The sequence below is a fragment of the Solanum tuberosum genome, unplaced genomic scaffold, assembly GCF_000226075.1.
Source record: "Solanum tuberosum cultivar DM 1-3 516 R44 unplaced genomic scaffold, SolTub_3.0 scf00018, whole genome shotgun sequence".
Classification (NCBI taxonomy): domain Eukaryota; kingdom Viridiplantae; phylum Streptophyta; class Magnoliopsida; order Solanales; family Solanaceae; genus Solanum; species Solanum tuberosum.
Genome location: NW_006238944.1, coordinates 963,281 through 979,855, shown reverse-complemented (window position 1 = coordinate 979,855; position 16,575 = coordinate 963,281). Strand labels below are relative to the sequence as shown.

At 35.9% G+C, this 16,575-nt stretch overlaps 1 protein-coding gene across 2 annotated transcripts in view; it reads left to right on the top strand.

Moving 5' to 3' along the window:
- The window catches only part of LOC102604570 (protein CHROMATIN REMODELING 20), a 60,687-nt gene that overhangs the window by 11,897 nt on the left and 32,215 nt on the right, over positions 1-16,575 (top strand). For both annotated transcript variants that reach the window (XM_006340405.2, XM_006340404.2), the window contains exons 7-14: positions 5,828-5,941; positions 6,201-6,284; positions 8,776-9,270; positions 9,634-9,932; positions 10,565-10,655; positions 10,734-10,949; positions 13,270-13,389; positions 15,020-15,186. In XM_006340405.2, coding sequence (XP_006340467.1) covers positions 5,828-5,941; positions 6,201-6,284; positions 8,776-9,270; positions 9,634-9,932; positions 10,565-10,655; positions 10,734-10,949; positions 13,270-13,389; positions 15,020-15,186 — 1,586 coding nt within the window. The remainder of the gene's footprint in view (positions 1-5,827; positions 5,942-6,200; positions 6,285-8,775; positions 9,271-9,633; positions 9,933-10,564; positions 10,656-10,733; positions 10,950-13,269; positions 13,390-15,019; positions 15,187-16,575) is intronic.

The following is a 16,575-nucleotide window of genomic DNA, read 5'->3' as shown; positions in this document are numbered from 1 at the left end:
TATGGTATTAGCCTCTGGAAATCCATTAGAATATTCTGGCAGTTTCTCAGTAATCAATTAACTGTCAAAGTTCGAAATGGCAGAAAAACAAGTTTTTGGATTGATAAATGGATGGGTACTGTGAGCCTTAAAGATCTCTTTCCTGACATCTTTGTTTTGGCTCAACACCAAGAGAAAACTGTTGCTGAAATGTGGTCACCACAAGGATGGAATATGATCTTTAGAAGAAACTTGAATGACTGGGAAATTCCCCGAATGATTAAACTTCTCAAGCTACCGGAGAGTTCCCGAGGAATCCAAACAGGTGAGGATTATTTGTGGTGGCATGGGGATACAGGGTGAAGGAAGGATATAAACAAACAAGTCTTAGGGAGAATCAAGACTTCAAATGGCCTTGGAAGCAAATCTGGAGAGTCAAAGTGCCACAAAAAGTGGCATGCTTCACCTGGCTGCTAGCCAATGAAGCAGTTCTGACATTGGACAATGTGGCCAAGAGAGGTATATCTCTATGCAACAGATGCTCCTTATGTGGTAAGGATACAGAGACAGTAAAACACCTCTTTCTACACTGCAATTTCACTGACCAACTGTGGCAGATTTTCCTTAATCTCAGAGGCATTTCCTGGAGTATGCCTAGTAAGATTGATGAGACTCTTTTCAGTTGGGAGGAGGCTGGAGTTGGGGTTACAAACAGAGAAAGATGGAGGATGATCCCTGCTTGTATATGGTGGACTATATGGAGAGAGAGAAATGATAGATGTTTTGAAAATAGGGACAACAACCTGCAGGAAGTCAAGCTTAAATGTATTTTGCTGTTCTGTTTTTGGTGTATAAATGTCTACTCCAATGAGACTGAGTCAATCATAGATGTTTTAGGGTCCATCTAGTTCCTGGTTTAGCATTGGAAAGACTAATCTTTTTCTTCTTTTTTGTAAATATGGTTTTTCAGTACTGACTGAAATACAAATGTTACTAGTGTAAAAAAAAAAAGGATGCAATGAAACAGTGAGTAAGATTAGGAGCTGAGAAGTTGAGTAGAAATGGAGTGACAATTATTGTAAGAGGTGCAGAAGCTTAAGATGAAAGAGATGATGCCTATAGTTAGCATTATGTTGGGTGTATAGAACTAACCAAGTGCTTTACAGTTTTTATCTATGGAATCTCTTTTATTTGAAGTATTTGGATAGTGATATAGGATATCTTGATTGCGATATTGAAGCAAGATTGTAATTGAACAAATTTTTTGAAGTCAATAGATGTCATTCAACTTCAAATTGATAATTTGAGGCTTGGGATTGGTTGTATCCATATTCTAGCAGTTCAAGCTTGAAACCTTATGGGTTGAGCAAGCTTGAGGAGCCTGTGATTGGACGTTGCCAATTTACACCTCTAATATGAACGAACTCCTTGAAGGGACAGCAGATAGTTTGCAAGTATGAAAATGATTTAAGACATAATATGTAAAAGAACAAGGAAACGACAAGAGTACTAATAAGCAAGAAGCACAAATATTCCTACATTGTAAAATTACGGAACAACTTTGGAGAATGTTCATTAAACATAACAGGAATATCTTGGACAATGCCTGGATGGATCACTGATGTTCTACACAGTTGGGAGGAAGCCGGTTCTCATGGAATTGACAGGTGTAGATGGAGAGTTGTCCCAGCTAGTGTTTGGTGGACAATTTGGAAAGAAAGAAATTCCAGATGCTTTGAGGCTGTGGGCAACTCTTTGCATAAGATCAAGTTGAATTGTCTCTTGATTTTTTGATTTTTTGGTGTAAGCAGACCTACTCAGAAGAATTTGTTGATATTATTGATGTTAGTAGCATTTAGGATGACAGTTTATCTTTTAATAGCCGAAGTGCATTTGTAAATATGGTTTTAGTACAGCCTACATGCTGTTTGTCTATTAATACACAGAAGTTACCGGTTTCAACTTTCAAAAACAAGAAGAAAAAAAAATACTAATATGGGAAAAACCTTAATTCGGCGATCTCTAGCAATTAAGAGTATAACAAAGTTATTTTGTGAAAAAATAATATAAAAATTTATTGTAGGCCTGTCATTAAATCAACAAAAAGTTACTGAAAGCTAAAAGTTAGCTGAACCTGTTTTTTCTCTTCAAGACATCAGTAAAATTCAGACATTTTCAGAAATGAATATATTTTCTTGTAAGGGATTTACATTAATAATCTTTTAATATATTTATGTTAATTAATAATTTCTTTAATGTATTTTTAGTTTTTCTTTTAACTATATAATCAATTTGATACGATTTTTTTAACACAGCATTTGACTATTTTTGTTTGTAAAAAATTACCACAAGTCTTTTTTGTTTTATTAGAGTTTGAAAAAGGAATTTCCTTTCTTATAGTTATAGGTAGAGTTATTTTATAGTAATTATGACGAAATAGCCTTTCGTTCTGCCAACAAAGAAGCCATCCTTGATCCCATTCCTTCCTTGCTGAACTGCCTCTTTTCGTCATTCAATGATTCCACCTTCCCTTTCTACAAAATACCTAGGTGCCCTCTTTTCCAATAACTAAATTAAAAATGACCAATCAAAACCCTATCTAAGTAACGAGTTTATTCAACTCATTCCCTAAATGCCATAAAAGGTATGTACAAAGGAACCGACATAGTGTAGAGAATAGTGGTAGAAGGTATACAGGAGTTGCCATAATTGTTGATTTAAACTGGGATCATCTTGTATTTACCCTAGTTATGATTGAGCTAACTAGCAATACACAGTATGAGATTACATGGCCTATGGTACTTGCTGATGATATTGTGCTAATTGACGAAGCTAGCGAGAGTGTTGACATTTAGCTCATACTTGGGTATCCTAGTTATGTTTGAGCTAGCTAATAATATACAAGATGAGATTCCATTGTATGCTATTTTCAAATGATATTGTGCTTATTGGCAAAACTAGAAAGATTGTTAACCAATAACTCAAATATGGAGATGTACTAAAGAGAGCAAAGGTTTTAGAATAGGTACCAGTAAAACTATATGCACTGCACTGGAAGTTTAGTCAGGATAAGAAAAGTAATTTGTGGCGAGACAAGCCCGAAGCTGCAGTGCCTAAATGCAAACTAATTCAGATACCTAGGCTTGATGTTCCAAGATGAAGATGTTACACAAGTAAAATAAGACGGTACCAGAGTGCTATGTAACACACAGATAAAACCAACAATGTTTTGCTAGTGAATATTGGTTTTATAAAGTTCAAATACCCACAAGATGAGTGTCACAAAAATGTGAATATTAATATAGATGTATGGTCATTACAAGATAAGGCTTAAAATGATCACATTCTGCAACAGGTGTAAGTAGCACATGTGGAGGAGAAAGTGCGTGTTGCTTAAATTGATTTGGTCATGTCCTACGTCAACCTCTGGATGCATCATTTTTGTAGAGGTGAAATAATGAAAATTAAATGTGTTAGAAAGGGACAGGTTAGACCTAAAACAACATGGAAACAAATTTTCATGAAGGACCCACCTTCTCTTGTAACCCATGTGGATCTAGCTTAAAATAGAGCATAGTGAAAGTAAAAGATCTATATAGCTATTCTAATTAGTTGGGATTACGTTTTAGTTATGTTAGTATGTTTGCTTTAGCTCCAATGTTCAGTAGGAGACTCTTGGTCCATTCATGTTAGTACATTTACTTAAGGTTCAATGTTCACTTGGAGCCTTTTGGTCTTGTTAGAGTTTTATATGCTAGTTGAGATATATAGAACTTGTAGTGTCAGATAAGCTAATTTTTTTGTGACGAAACAGTAAGGATTCATATAGCCAACCCCAATTTCCTTGGGGTTGAGGCGTAGTAGTAGCTGTTTTGTCGTAATATATTTCTCCTGAACTTGAGAGTCTCAGAAAGATAGTGGTGTAGAAAACAGGGTAATAGATTGTAGAAAAGGATTTAAAATAAGACTCTTGAGGGGTTGGCTATCTGGTGAGGATAAATTGTGGTGGACAGGAGATGGCAAGGGAGTGTTCAAAGTCAACAAATCCTACAAGTTGATGGATCAGACAGATCAACAATGCTCAAGTTGGCCTTGGAAGCAAATATGGAAGAGCAGAGTCCCTCACAAAGTCTCCTTTTTTGTCTGGTCAATGGCTAAGGAAGCAGTCCTTACACATGACAATGTTATGAAGAGGGGGAGAACCTTGTGTTGCAGGTGCTTCCTATGTGGTGAAACATCTGAGACTGTTAACCATCTATTTTTACATTGCAAGTACACCCATCATCTGTGGAGAATATTCCTAAGCCTCAAAGGCATCTCCTGGACAATGCCCAGGAAGGTGGCTGAGGCATTACTATGTTGGGAGGAAGCAGGTGTACATGCTAAGGACAGAGGTAGATGGAGAATTATCCCGGGGGCTATCTGGTGGGCAGTTTGGAAAGAAAGGAATTCAAGATGTTTTGAGAGCATAGAGAACAATGTGCAGAAAGTTAAACTAAACTGCATTTTACTTTTAGTCTTTTGGTGTAATCAGTTATACTCTAATGACACTGTCTCTATTATTGATGTGTTAGACTCAATTTAGACGTAGAGAAGTGAAATCAGGAGTACACTTGTATATAAGGTTACAGTACGACCCATGTACTGTTTTGTGATATAATACAAAGTTACCTAGTTCAAAATAAAATAAAATAAGACTCTTGAGGGGTTGTTCACTTTTATCATAAAGCAAGTAAAGATTGAATGCTAAGCAACCGTTTGCTTTACGTGGATAAGGGATAACATTTCCGGGATAGAATGTGGGATTATTTTTTTCACGCGTTTGGTTAAGTTTTTTATTCTGGTATAAGCAATCCTAGTATTATCTGTACCACAGAATACAATCTCACTGAACTAATCTTGGATAAAACAACAAAAAATAACATCATAAAAAAAAAACAATAAATAACAACAATGCTCTTTTCCAAAACTCTTCTACAAAGTCTCTCAAGGAAGCCAAGTTTGTCTAATGTCTATACTCTTTTGTAAAACCAAACACATGTTCTATATTGTATCCGGTATATCCAGTTTTACTCCAATGAACCAAACATCTACCAATAAAAACATTTCCGTTAAATAATACTGCCATTATTTAATCCCCACATTCTAATCCTAGTATAACTTGTTCACCAGTCAATGGTCCTTGAAAGAATAACGAAATACTCCCTCTGTCCCAATTTATGTGGCACTTTTCGTTTTTCGAGAGTCAAAACAGTTTAAGTTTGACTAGGAATTTATGCATGGAATCTTCAAATTTTTTGAAATGAAATTTATATATTTATAAACTACGTAAAAAGTACTTATAAGTCACCATAATTAACAATTCAAAATATTTAAAAGATATATGAAAAATTTACAGTCAAAGAGAGACTTGTTTGAATCTCGAAATCCGTAAAGTGCCACATAAATTGAGATGGAGGGAGTATAATTTATAACAAGGCAAATGATGTCCATTTAATCTGTGAATTTTCTAAAATTTGTATTTTTTCTTTGAAGTTATTCTATTTACTTTGGGATGGAGGCTTGGTGCTAATGTGCTTTTGCCCTTTGCTTTTCATAATTGTCAAGTGGGCATTTTCTGAAATTATTTCCTGATTCATACCAGTGTTACGACAAGTATACTGTAAACTTACAATGGTATTCTTGATCACAAAAAATATTCACATGGTATTCTATATTCGAGAAACTTTTTGCCGCATTATAACAGTGCTGTGTTTCCTATATGCATTTACTTCAGAGGATCTTTGTTTAATTTGTCTAGGAGATTACTTAAAAAGTATCAGTTATCTTATATGCAATCCAATCTCAGGTTGAGGAGATTGATGATATTGAAGACAGTTCTGGTGATCCGTTTGTTGCGGATGCCATTGCAAATGAAAGAGAGTTAAATCTTTCTGAAGAGCAGAAGAGGAAGTTTAAGAAGGTCTGTGCATGGTATATTCTAGTTCTTTTCTTTGACATTGATACTTCGTTTCTTGAAAATATGGAGCCGGATCATTGCATTTTTTTTTTCATTTGATCTTTTTTTCTCCAAACATATTCTTTTCTTTTTCTTTTAAAGAGTCCAATGTATGCTTGTGTCTTATTTCAAATTTTCAGCTAATGAGAGGTAACTTCTGGTGTTGTCTCTGGGCTGTTGATTCCATTGTTAACAATTCTTTTTTTACTTCTCTGTCTTCCAGGTTAAAGAGGAAGATGATCTAAAAACTGATCTGAAGCTTAGGAGATGTTTAAAACAGAGAAGACACAAGAACAGACAGAAATTGGTAATTAGCATGCTTTAAACCATCTTTTTAGCTTCTAATAAGTTTCTAGAAGAGTATCATCTGTGAAGGGCTTTTGAACCATTGCACTTGAGTGTGAACTATTATGAGCAAAAGATCTGACCTCTGGAAATTCACTACTTCCATGGAGGAAGCCGACAGACTTCACATCGCCACCCAATTTTTGTGCCGTGAATGGTGCTTATGCTTCGCTCACCTAGCCAGCCTACCCATATTCACAACAAAAGTCCGATAGTGTCCTCTGTACCCAGAGCATTCCCATCGTGTTATCAGCGAATTAATCACCACAACACAAATCAATGGCAATAACAATTGTTTTTCAATAATCAACAAAAACCAGACTCGTATAATCAGTTCTGGATCTTCAAGACTGACTAGTGAAAGCATAACTCCAGAAATATGTCCAAAAATTATAAAAGGGAAAGGTCTAACAAAATAATAAAAATATACTGCCCATGCGTAGCAAGTGTGAGGCTTACTCTGAGGGAACTCTCTACTAGCGGTCACACGTTTGGGGTAGTACCCACATCAGCTGGGGAATCTGTAAATAATGAGAAGAGGAGGTTAGTCACGCCGGCTGGTGAGTGGATAGCTTAACCATTGCCGTTTTGTCAGGGATTAGTATATACATACATATACAATATGAAAAACACGCTCCTTCCAAATCAAAGTAACATGGGGTAAAAGTTGACATTACATATTAATTAACACAAGTAATACTTGCAGTTTCATTAAAATAGTTTTACATCTCAAGTTACAAGCCAAGGCTACTGTCACTGTAGTCGTCAATGTAGCTGTCTAGTTAAGTCTTAGTGCGTACAACACTAGTTGCTAGTTCTTGTCCTCTTAAAACTGAAGGCACAACATTGTATCATCAACATTGTGCACTAGGCCTAATAATCTCTTCTGTTAAATAATGGTAGTTTAGCAATGTTGCTACCCATTATAAGTATCTCAATATACACACTTGATACAAACATACACATCAACTTGTATATGTGCATTTTTTCAAAAATTACTTGATGGCTTGATCATAGCATAATAATGAAGAATAACCATAAATGATATCTCATGTGAATATTCAACGTTTTTACATTGTAACAGAACTCATGTGTCAAAATAATCTTTTTTTGCTAATTGACAGATCATTTATATTACTAGTCCCAATGCAATAAATAAATTTAATGTTCGAAAACAATTTTCGAATCATGTTATTGTTGAAAAAGGCAAGCTAAAGAAGAGCCATTTCTCACATTACTAGCTTCCTTACCCCAAACTCGTGTTCATAGGCTAACCATTTGCTTGTTCAACAATTTAGAATCAGTCAATATCAAGTTGAGTGTTATTTATTTGAAAAATATCATAACTATCTACGTAGGACAACCTATAAGCGAATTCCCAATCGTTTTACCTTATATTCAATTAGGGCCAACTACCAAGGAGATTCAATCCGTATTAGACCACAATTTGCTATTCTCGCGTATCCTTACCTCATTCAAGTATGAAGAATTTCCTAATTTCATCACCTTGAATTGTCAATGATTCAAATCACTCATTATCATTAATTCAACCCATAATTTAGTTTACTCATATCGATTGAAAGATGAAACCACTAGTTTTGGATTATAGTTTACCTCTTGATGCCCATTAACCCAAAAACCATGTCCATAAATATCTTGCTTTTTTCTAATAGATGAACATTACCAATTGAGCTTCTCCTCAAATGTTGAAATTCGAAGAAGATATAGTTTCCAATGGTGGAATCACCTTTCTAAATCCTTAAGTGCCTTTTGTCAACGTGATGGTTGGAATTATTAACAACGTGGATGGGACTAACTAGTGTTCTCTCTCTATCTCTCTCTTTGGTAATCGAGAAATCACCTAGCACCAATGACACATGGTCTGAAACTCGGGGGAAGATGGGCCTCCACCCTTCACCTCATAAATACAAAGCTTGTGGTAAGACACGGGCCCTTGGCTTGTGCCTATCTACACATCATGAGCTGTGCTCTTACCACTTAACCGGAGCCTTGGGGGCTAGTGTTTTCTCTATTAAAATAAGGATAGAAGAATGAGAAGATAAAAGTTCTGAAGAGTAGCTAGCGTTGTGTACCCGTCATAATTGGATAAAGGAAAAAGGTTGAATGTTAACCTGAACTTTGTGTTACTCATTTGAGTTTGTATAGGAAATGTATGTAAGTGGGTGTGCTATCCAAAATTGCATTGTTCTGATTAGATATGACTACGGTACTAAAGAACTATCAAGGTCTTCTTGTTCACTGTGTACCTTAAGTCTTCTTCTTCAGGCAGTAATGTTGATGAAGGTAACAACGATTATGCAAAATCTTCTATCAAATCAGAAAAGTAGTTGATTGCACAAGCTTGGCTGTATAATTTTCTTCGACCCCTTCATAGTTATTGGATTTTCCTATATTATATTCTACTTCATTTGGTACTCTGTTATGTCAACCAGGAGGAGATACAGGAAGATACAACAGATGACACTAATGGTTATTTATCTCAAGATTTTGGCTTCGACACGAAAGAGTATTCCACCGTTGATGATGGGGATGCGGCAAAAAGCAATGAAGTTACATCGGTTATTGATGCCACAGTTTCAAAACATGAAATTGATGCTGAGGCCAAAGGGTTGAAACGTTTACACAACTCCGAAGAAATGGAGCCTCAAAGTAAAAAGGCTCGGATCATTACACCAGATAGTGATGAGGAAGATCTTCCTGGGAAAATGTTGTCTCCTACATGTAGTTTGAGCGAGACAGAAGATCAATCAAATCCACAAAGGGATGGAGATAATGTGCTTCCAGTTAGTTCCCTTCCTGTATGCAATGAGAAGCAAAATTTTCGCTGCACTGCTTGTGATAAAGTGGCTATTGAAGTCCATGCACATCCTCTTTTGAGCGTTGTACTTTGCCTGGACTGCAAAACTTCAATGAAAACAAAGATGCAGGTAAGTTATAACCATCCTTGCTTAATTAGAATAAAGATAGTTTCAAATTTATTCAATCTATGTTACAGTAAAGCTATTTTTTTCAAAATGCTATTAACACATAGATTGCATAATTTTTTTTTCCATGATCAATTTTTTTTTATGCAATCTATGTGTTAATAGCATTTTTGAAAAAAATTAGCTGCGTTTCTGTTTGGACGCATTAAGAGATTGCTATAGTGTTGGATATTTGCAATCAGGGATATGCATGTCATTACCTGTTATTTTTTACTAATGTTCGTTGACTTTAAATTCAGTCAATAACAAGATGTAATGATTCACAGTGGTCTTTTTCTCACTCTACATCTTGTTAACATTGTACAGGATGTTGATTGCTCAGAGTGCTACTGCAGATGGTGTGGGCGTTGCAGTGATCTGTTAAGTTGTAAATCATGCAAAAGGTTATTTTGTAGTGTGTGTATAAGGAGGAACCTTGGTGAAGAAATTTTATCAGGAATTAAAACATCTGGTTGGCAATGCTGCTGTTGCTCCCCAAGTATCCTGCATCCGTTGGTTTCAGTGTTGGAGAAGATCATGGAATCTCAAGGTTTGGTAGATTCAAATACAGACACGGATTCAGATAACTCAGATGCTTCAGATGCTGATATCAACGGGCATAAAAGGTACACCATGTACTTAATAATCATGTACATGTGTATCCCTACATCATTAAGTTGCATATCTTTAGAATTTGCCCTAATTTTGTCTATTTTTGCATGATTAAGGCAATCAATTAAGCTCATACAACATGTGTGCCTGAGCGAGCTACTCTTAGTTTCATGAACTCTTAACATGTAGCATATTAATAATACAAAAGAAGTTTGCATTCTCTAGATAAATAGATTTTATTTTAAGCTGTTTCACCCATGTTTTGGAAAATGCCGTGTCTCGTTCTAATTGAGAAGTATTGTGGCGAGGGAGTATTAATGCTTGATGTGTTTCCTGTTTTCCTATTCTCTTTTTCCACGGTTGTTGATGACACCAATGAGAGTTTTTCTGGAGCATTTTGTTGCACAATTAGTTTGAAAAAAAAAGGTATTTTCTGCCTCATATATGGAGGTCCAATTCTGTTGCACCCAAATGGACTTAAAGGTTTTATATTTGTATTTATGCTCTATAATGGTTGATGAGCCTCCTTATTTTTCAGCACGTTTACCATTTTCTTCTCTGTATTACAAAATAGACTGAAAATAATGGAAGGACTATGTTTCTTAATATAATAAAATAATGGAAGGACTATGTTTTCTTGAAGCAGCACCAAGAGAAGGCCTAAAAAGAAAATTAGAAGAATCCTGGATGATACTGAGTTAGGGGAGGAGACAAAAAGGAAGATTGCAATTGAAAAGGTAAAAGTCCTAGCAATCACATAATTTCGTGTCAATGCTTGCTTCTCAAGGCATCTATTAATGCCCGTATACTTGCAGGAACGCCAAGAACGCCTCAAATCTTTGGGAGCAAAATTTTCAAGCAAGACTATGTTCATGGATTCTGGGGGTTGTAGCAAAAGCTCGTATGAAACTGGTAGCTTGGAAATGCTTGGTGATATTGAAACTGGTTACATAGTTAATGTGGTGAGGGAGGAGGGGGAAGAGGCTGTCAGGATTCCACGCAGCATCTCAGCAAAACTAAAATCTCACCAGGTCTCCTTCTATGCAGTTGTTGGTCTCGTGTTTACTATTTGCTTGCCCTCTCAAGTAGTATACTGATTTCACATCATGACAATTTTGATATTTTGAACTTGTGAGTAGTACTTTAATATGTTGCAAGAATGAGAAAGTTGACCCTGTTTTCCCTTTTTCCTTCATCACTAGGATCTTCTCTAGCTCATGTTTATTTTTTGTCATTTCTTTACATAAAGAAGACAACATTTCACTTTTGGTATCTACCTAGCTTATACATCTAAAGGTTGTCTGGCCTTTCGACATGTCACCCTAAGGGCACTTAAATATTCTGAGATTTGTTAAAGTCGTCTTCCTCTTTTATGATTCTAGGCCCTGAAAAGAAAATGCTTCTTAGAACGTGTATTCGAGGAACAAGGGTTGTTTGTTTTGTTAAACTGAATTGCTTTGTTATTTGATTGAACAAATTTCTGTTTGCATAACCTTCTATTCATAATTTCTGAGCGGCAAAGTGAACCTCTGGTTCCTTTGTCTCCACCAAGGAACCCTAAATACACTCTTTCGAAAAACTTTTCAACAATTTCATACAAATTACCCTCCTGGTAATGCCAGAAACACCATTCCAATTGCAAATCCCCGGCCAACCCTATGTTACATGAGCTCTTCATTTGTCTTGAAGTACTCGTACTGAGCAAGCATATCATTTCAAACTATAGTAACTAACTTATAAAATATTCAAGGTACATAGTCAGTACCTTGTTTTTTAAACTGTACTGGATAGTTGCTTACATGTAGCTGCAGGTTGACCTGTGCCAAAGTTCATGTAATCTAGGACACCCAATTTATACTGTATAGAAAACAAAGATGAAACTCCTTCTTGGTCTGCTGTTCTTTATTTGCTAAATGCTACATTATTCAGGCCCTTCACTTTGATGAGGAGCACTCCTGACATGACCCTAATCCAGTGGGATCTTTGTCAGATCCTAGAACTAGTACAAATTGTGTTAGATTTAGTCGAGGTCTCGGTGAGTTTGATCCTTTAATTGTTTTTTTTCACGGGCAAAGAAGTTGAAAAAACGTAAGATAGAATAGTTGGTAAAAAAGTATTATACCTATTTGCCTATCTTGTCTACACCTAATTAATCTCTGGCAAATCGTTCTTACTTTTGGCATAAAATACTTTTACTTTAACGATAGCCAAGGTTGGAATCTGAAAAGATCCATGGCAAAGATAAGCAACTAAATCATCTTATGGTGTTGTAGGAGGGGATGGGGGTGGGGGTGGGGGCGAAGATAGAGAGACTACTTTGAATGTGAAAATCTCAAAACCAAAGGAACTGAAAGATTTTGCTATTTTGGGACAGTGGAGTGTTGGGGTATGCTGCATGGTGGCTGGAAAATTTTCTATATTACTGTCATGTTTTTGTTTAACTGGTTTGACGATCTTTTACCAAGAAAAGAGTGTTTTTCTTGGGTTTTCCAGCTAATTAGAAAAGTGACATGTCTCCATTACTTCAGTAATACTAGTTATACCCAAGTAAAACTCAAATAATTTCATACATTTGCTTGGGCAAATCTTTTGTACCCATATCCAGTACTTTCTATGTACTCGTAAATTTTTTAAACCAAAGTTGACATCTCACAAGGATCATAATTTGACATTTTTCATAAAAAAGAAAAGGAAAATTTGGCACCGGCACCCAGGTCCATTTAACATAGGATAAAAGTAAAGATATATAAAACAGTGGAAAAGAAGTTGGCATATGATGTACATCTTTTCTGATTCACTCATTTTCTCGTTTTTTTGCTTCTTCGGTATACTGATCCAGCAGATATCAATCAATCAACTAGCTGCAAGTTTCTACATGGAATCAGAAAAGTTTTTGCACACATTGTTTCAGTTTTCTACAAGTTCAGTCCCACTCTGTCATCACTTCTATATTTACTCAACATCTGCCAACCTCTGGTGTATGTTGTTTTAATCATAGAACTAGGAGAACCTGTTTACTGTGTGTTGAGTGCTGACTGCTAGATTATACATTGATGCCTATAGATGGATAGCATGGTGGATGTTTGAGTTATAATCTTACATATTCAGTTAGTAGATTTTCCTTGATTCATTGTATGAATCAATAGAAATATGGACTAAGATCTCATCTTACTTTCCTAATTTAATGTAAGTAGAGTCTTGTTGATTGCATTATGTAGCTGTACCCGAAATTCAGTATTGATCTGTTATCATCTGAATTCATTATTTGGCTCTTGGTTCTGTATCTAGTGTTATGTGTACTATAGAAATTTCTGATAGTGTAAGTATTGGTGACTCTCTTTGTCATTGTAGGTTGCTGGGATTCGATTTATGTGGGAAAATATTATTCAATCTATCAGGAAAGTCAAGGCTGGGGATAAAGGTCTTGGTTGCATCCTAGCTCATACTATGGGTCTAGGTAAAACGTTTCAGGTATTATTTGGCTGAATTACATCATAACATTGCTGTGCAGTATTTTCGTCTTTTTTTCCTGATTCTGACTAACTTATCATTTTGTTTCCTAAGAGTACTAAACTTTTAGAAGTTCTCATTTTCTGTGTGATTGTATACGACTCTTAACACTTCCTGGTTCCACATAGTTTGGGAAAGGGTTAAAATGCCCTTAACGTATTGAAAATGGTTTTAAAATGCTCCTTCTACCTATTGTATCAAAATTGCCCTTTACGTCTTCTTTAGATTTACAAATGCCCTCTTTTAACAGAATTATGACATGGCACTAGTGGGTCTTTTAATTAACCAAGTGACATTAGTTTATTGGTCCACATGGACTTTTAACCCCACCCACAGAACCCGATCCATCCATAATGAACCCAATAAGCAAATCCCAAAATAACCTAACCCTTCAATCCTTTCAATTTAGACTCCATTTTCAATATATTCCTAATATCTCTGAATGCTAAAAAAGGTTCCTCTGGGTTTTGACCTTAAGAGTATGATGATGGAGAAGACGTAAATATGGCTTAATATCAAATAAGCTAAGATGTGTTTTAAGCCTTGAAAATAACTTTAATAAGAGCAGTTAACTTTCTCAAAAAAAAAATAACTTTAATAAGAGGAAGACTGAAACTTCAATTTTTATGCTTGGCATTTTAAGGTTAATTTACTGGAAAGTATATTGGTAATAATTTATGAAGAACTTATATGGGTCTCATCAGAGATCAAATAATTTCAATTATGGACAATTGGGGAGAGAGACTTTTATTAGTAGCATCAGTATGGGCTGATAAGGTATGTGTCTGTCAAATTTAGATATGTGGATTCATTTTCTGTTTATACCATTGCCTCTGTTTTTAACATTGATCCATTGGTTCAACGCATTTGGCCTAATACACGTTGAATTTCACTTAAATGATTTTGTCAGTTATGTTTTAGATTCTAATTAAAGGACCTATTCGAAGGTTTGTTGATTGATATTTCAGTATTAGGAACAAGTTGAAAATGGAGGTGTAAAATGAAAAGGAACTGACAGGTTATATTACTTTGGGGTTTGCTTGTTGGGTTCATTATGGACGGGTCGGGTTCTGTGGGTGGGCTTAAAAGTTCACGTGGACCAATAATTTAATACCACTTGTTTAATTAGAAGCTCCACTAATGCCATGCCATGATTTTGTTCAAAGAGGGCATTTTAAACCTAAAGAATACGTTACGGGCAATGTTGACCAATAGGTGGATCTGGGGCATTTTCAAACCATTTTCAATACGTTAAGAGCATTTTAAACCCTTTTCCGCACATAGTTTTTATTCGGAAAGGGGGAGAGACGCTGAGAAAATGCTGTTACTATGAACTGTATGTTGCATTCATTTTTACTTGTTTTATGCTGGCATGCAAGTTTGACAGATATTGGGGACAGTAAAGGTTTTCAAACAGTATTCAATCAAGTAAAACTTCAATCAAATCAACTTTCACTTGAAATATTGAAAATTAGGGGATGTATTCTCTGCAGACTTTGACTTTTAAACCAATGTTTGTTTAAGAAACTGGCAGAGTTTATTTTTCTATTGACCTTGGGTGGTTAATCTATCACATTAATTGTTTCTACAGGTGATTTCTTTTTTGTATGCTGCTATGAGAAGTGTGGATTTAGGATTGAAAACTGCTCTCATAGTCACGCCTGTAAGTGTTCTGCATAACTGGCGGCAGGAATTTATAAAATGGGAACCATCAGAAATGAAGCCTCTCCGTGTCTTTATGCTTGAAGATGTTCCAAGGTTCCTCATCTTTTTAATTCTTATGAAGCTTGTATTGGGTTGCCTTTTTTAAAATTCGAGTCATATGATTGTTCAGGCTTGTTTTTTTTTTTTGAAACGGGTAACTTGTATTCCTCAGCATTAAGGGCTATGCTGGCCACCTCCAAAAAGTATTAACAGAGAAGAGAAAAAAAGAAGAAAAAAGAAACAGAAATACTTACAAAGAACCTACGAAATCAACTAATTGGATTTCCTCTTTTATATTTTGTTCTTTACTCCAAAAACCTAAGGAAATAATTACTTTCCATTTAATCTTCTGTATTGAGCATTCCTTTCCTTCAAAAATCCTCTGATTCCTTTCTTTCCAAATATTCCACCAGATACAAGCAATGACTCTTGCTGCCCCCCCTTCTGATCCAACAACTCAATAAATCTGCTGTGTTCTGGCATACACAGTTTAGGCTAGCTAAATTGAAGAATAAAGCCCATACTTGTGTTGTTACTTTGCAATGCAAAAATAAGTGTTTGTTGGTTTCCAGTGCCTCTTTGCATAGTAAGCATCTAGAGGCTATGTTGATGCCCCTTTTCTGTAATGCTTCATGCGTCAAACAGGCTCTCCTAGCTACCAGCCAAACAAAACACTTCACTTTAGTGGGAGCCACTCTTCCAAACAACACTCCATGTCCCTGTTTTCCTTCCTCCAGTTACTGATAGACCCCACTTGTACCATCTGTTGACAGAGAATCTTCCATTTGGGTGTTGTCTCCATAATAGACTGTCTGTTTCCAAGTTAGTGCCCGGAAAGCCTTCTATCATATTCAGTAGTTCAGTTACCCTATCACCCAGTCATTTAACAACCTTCTAAATACCAAATTCCACCCTTGTTGAGACCACATCTCACTGATTTTGCTATCCAGATGCATACTGATAGAATAAAGTCCAGGAAACAAACGTTGAAGAGATCCTTGACCAATCCAGTTTTCTTTCCAGAATAAGACCTTATCCCCCCTCCCAACTTTAACTTTTGTATTAACTTCGAGAGTCGGCCAAAAGCTTCTGATAGTCCTCCAAACTCCCACTCCATAAGTGGTTGTTACTTCATCTGAACACCATTCCCCTTCTTGGCTGAGTTTGTGTTGTATAACCTCTTTCCATAGTGCATGCTCCTCTTGGTTGTACCTCCATAGCCACTTGCTTAGCAGACTTTTGTTATGTAACATGAGCTTCCTTACTCCCAGACCCCCATTATTCCCCCTTTGTTGAACTTCTGCCCATTTTACTAAATTGAAACTGCTCTCAATTTTATTTCATTGCCAGAGGAAATTCCTTCTCAAAGCATCTAGAATTTTGACCACCTCACCAGGTATAGGGAAAAGGGACATCACATAAGTTGGTAAGGAATCTAGCACA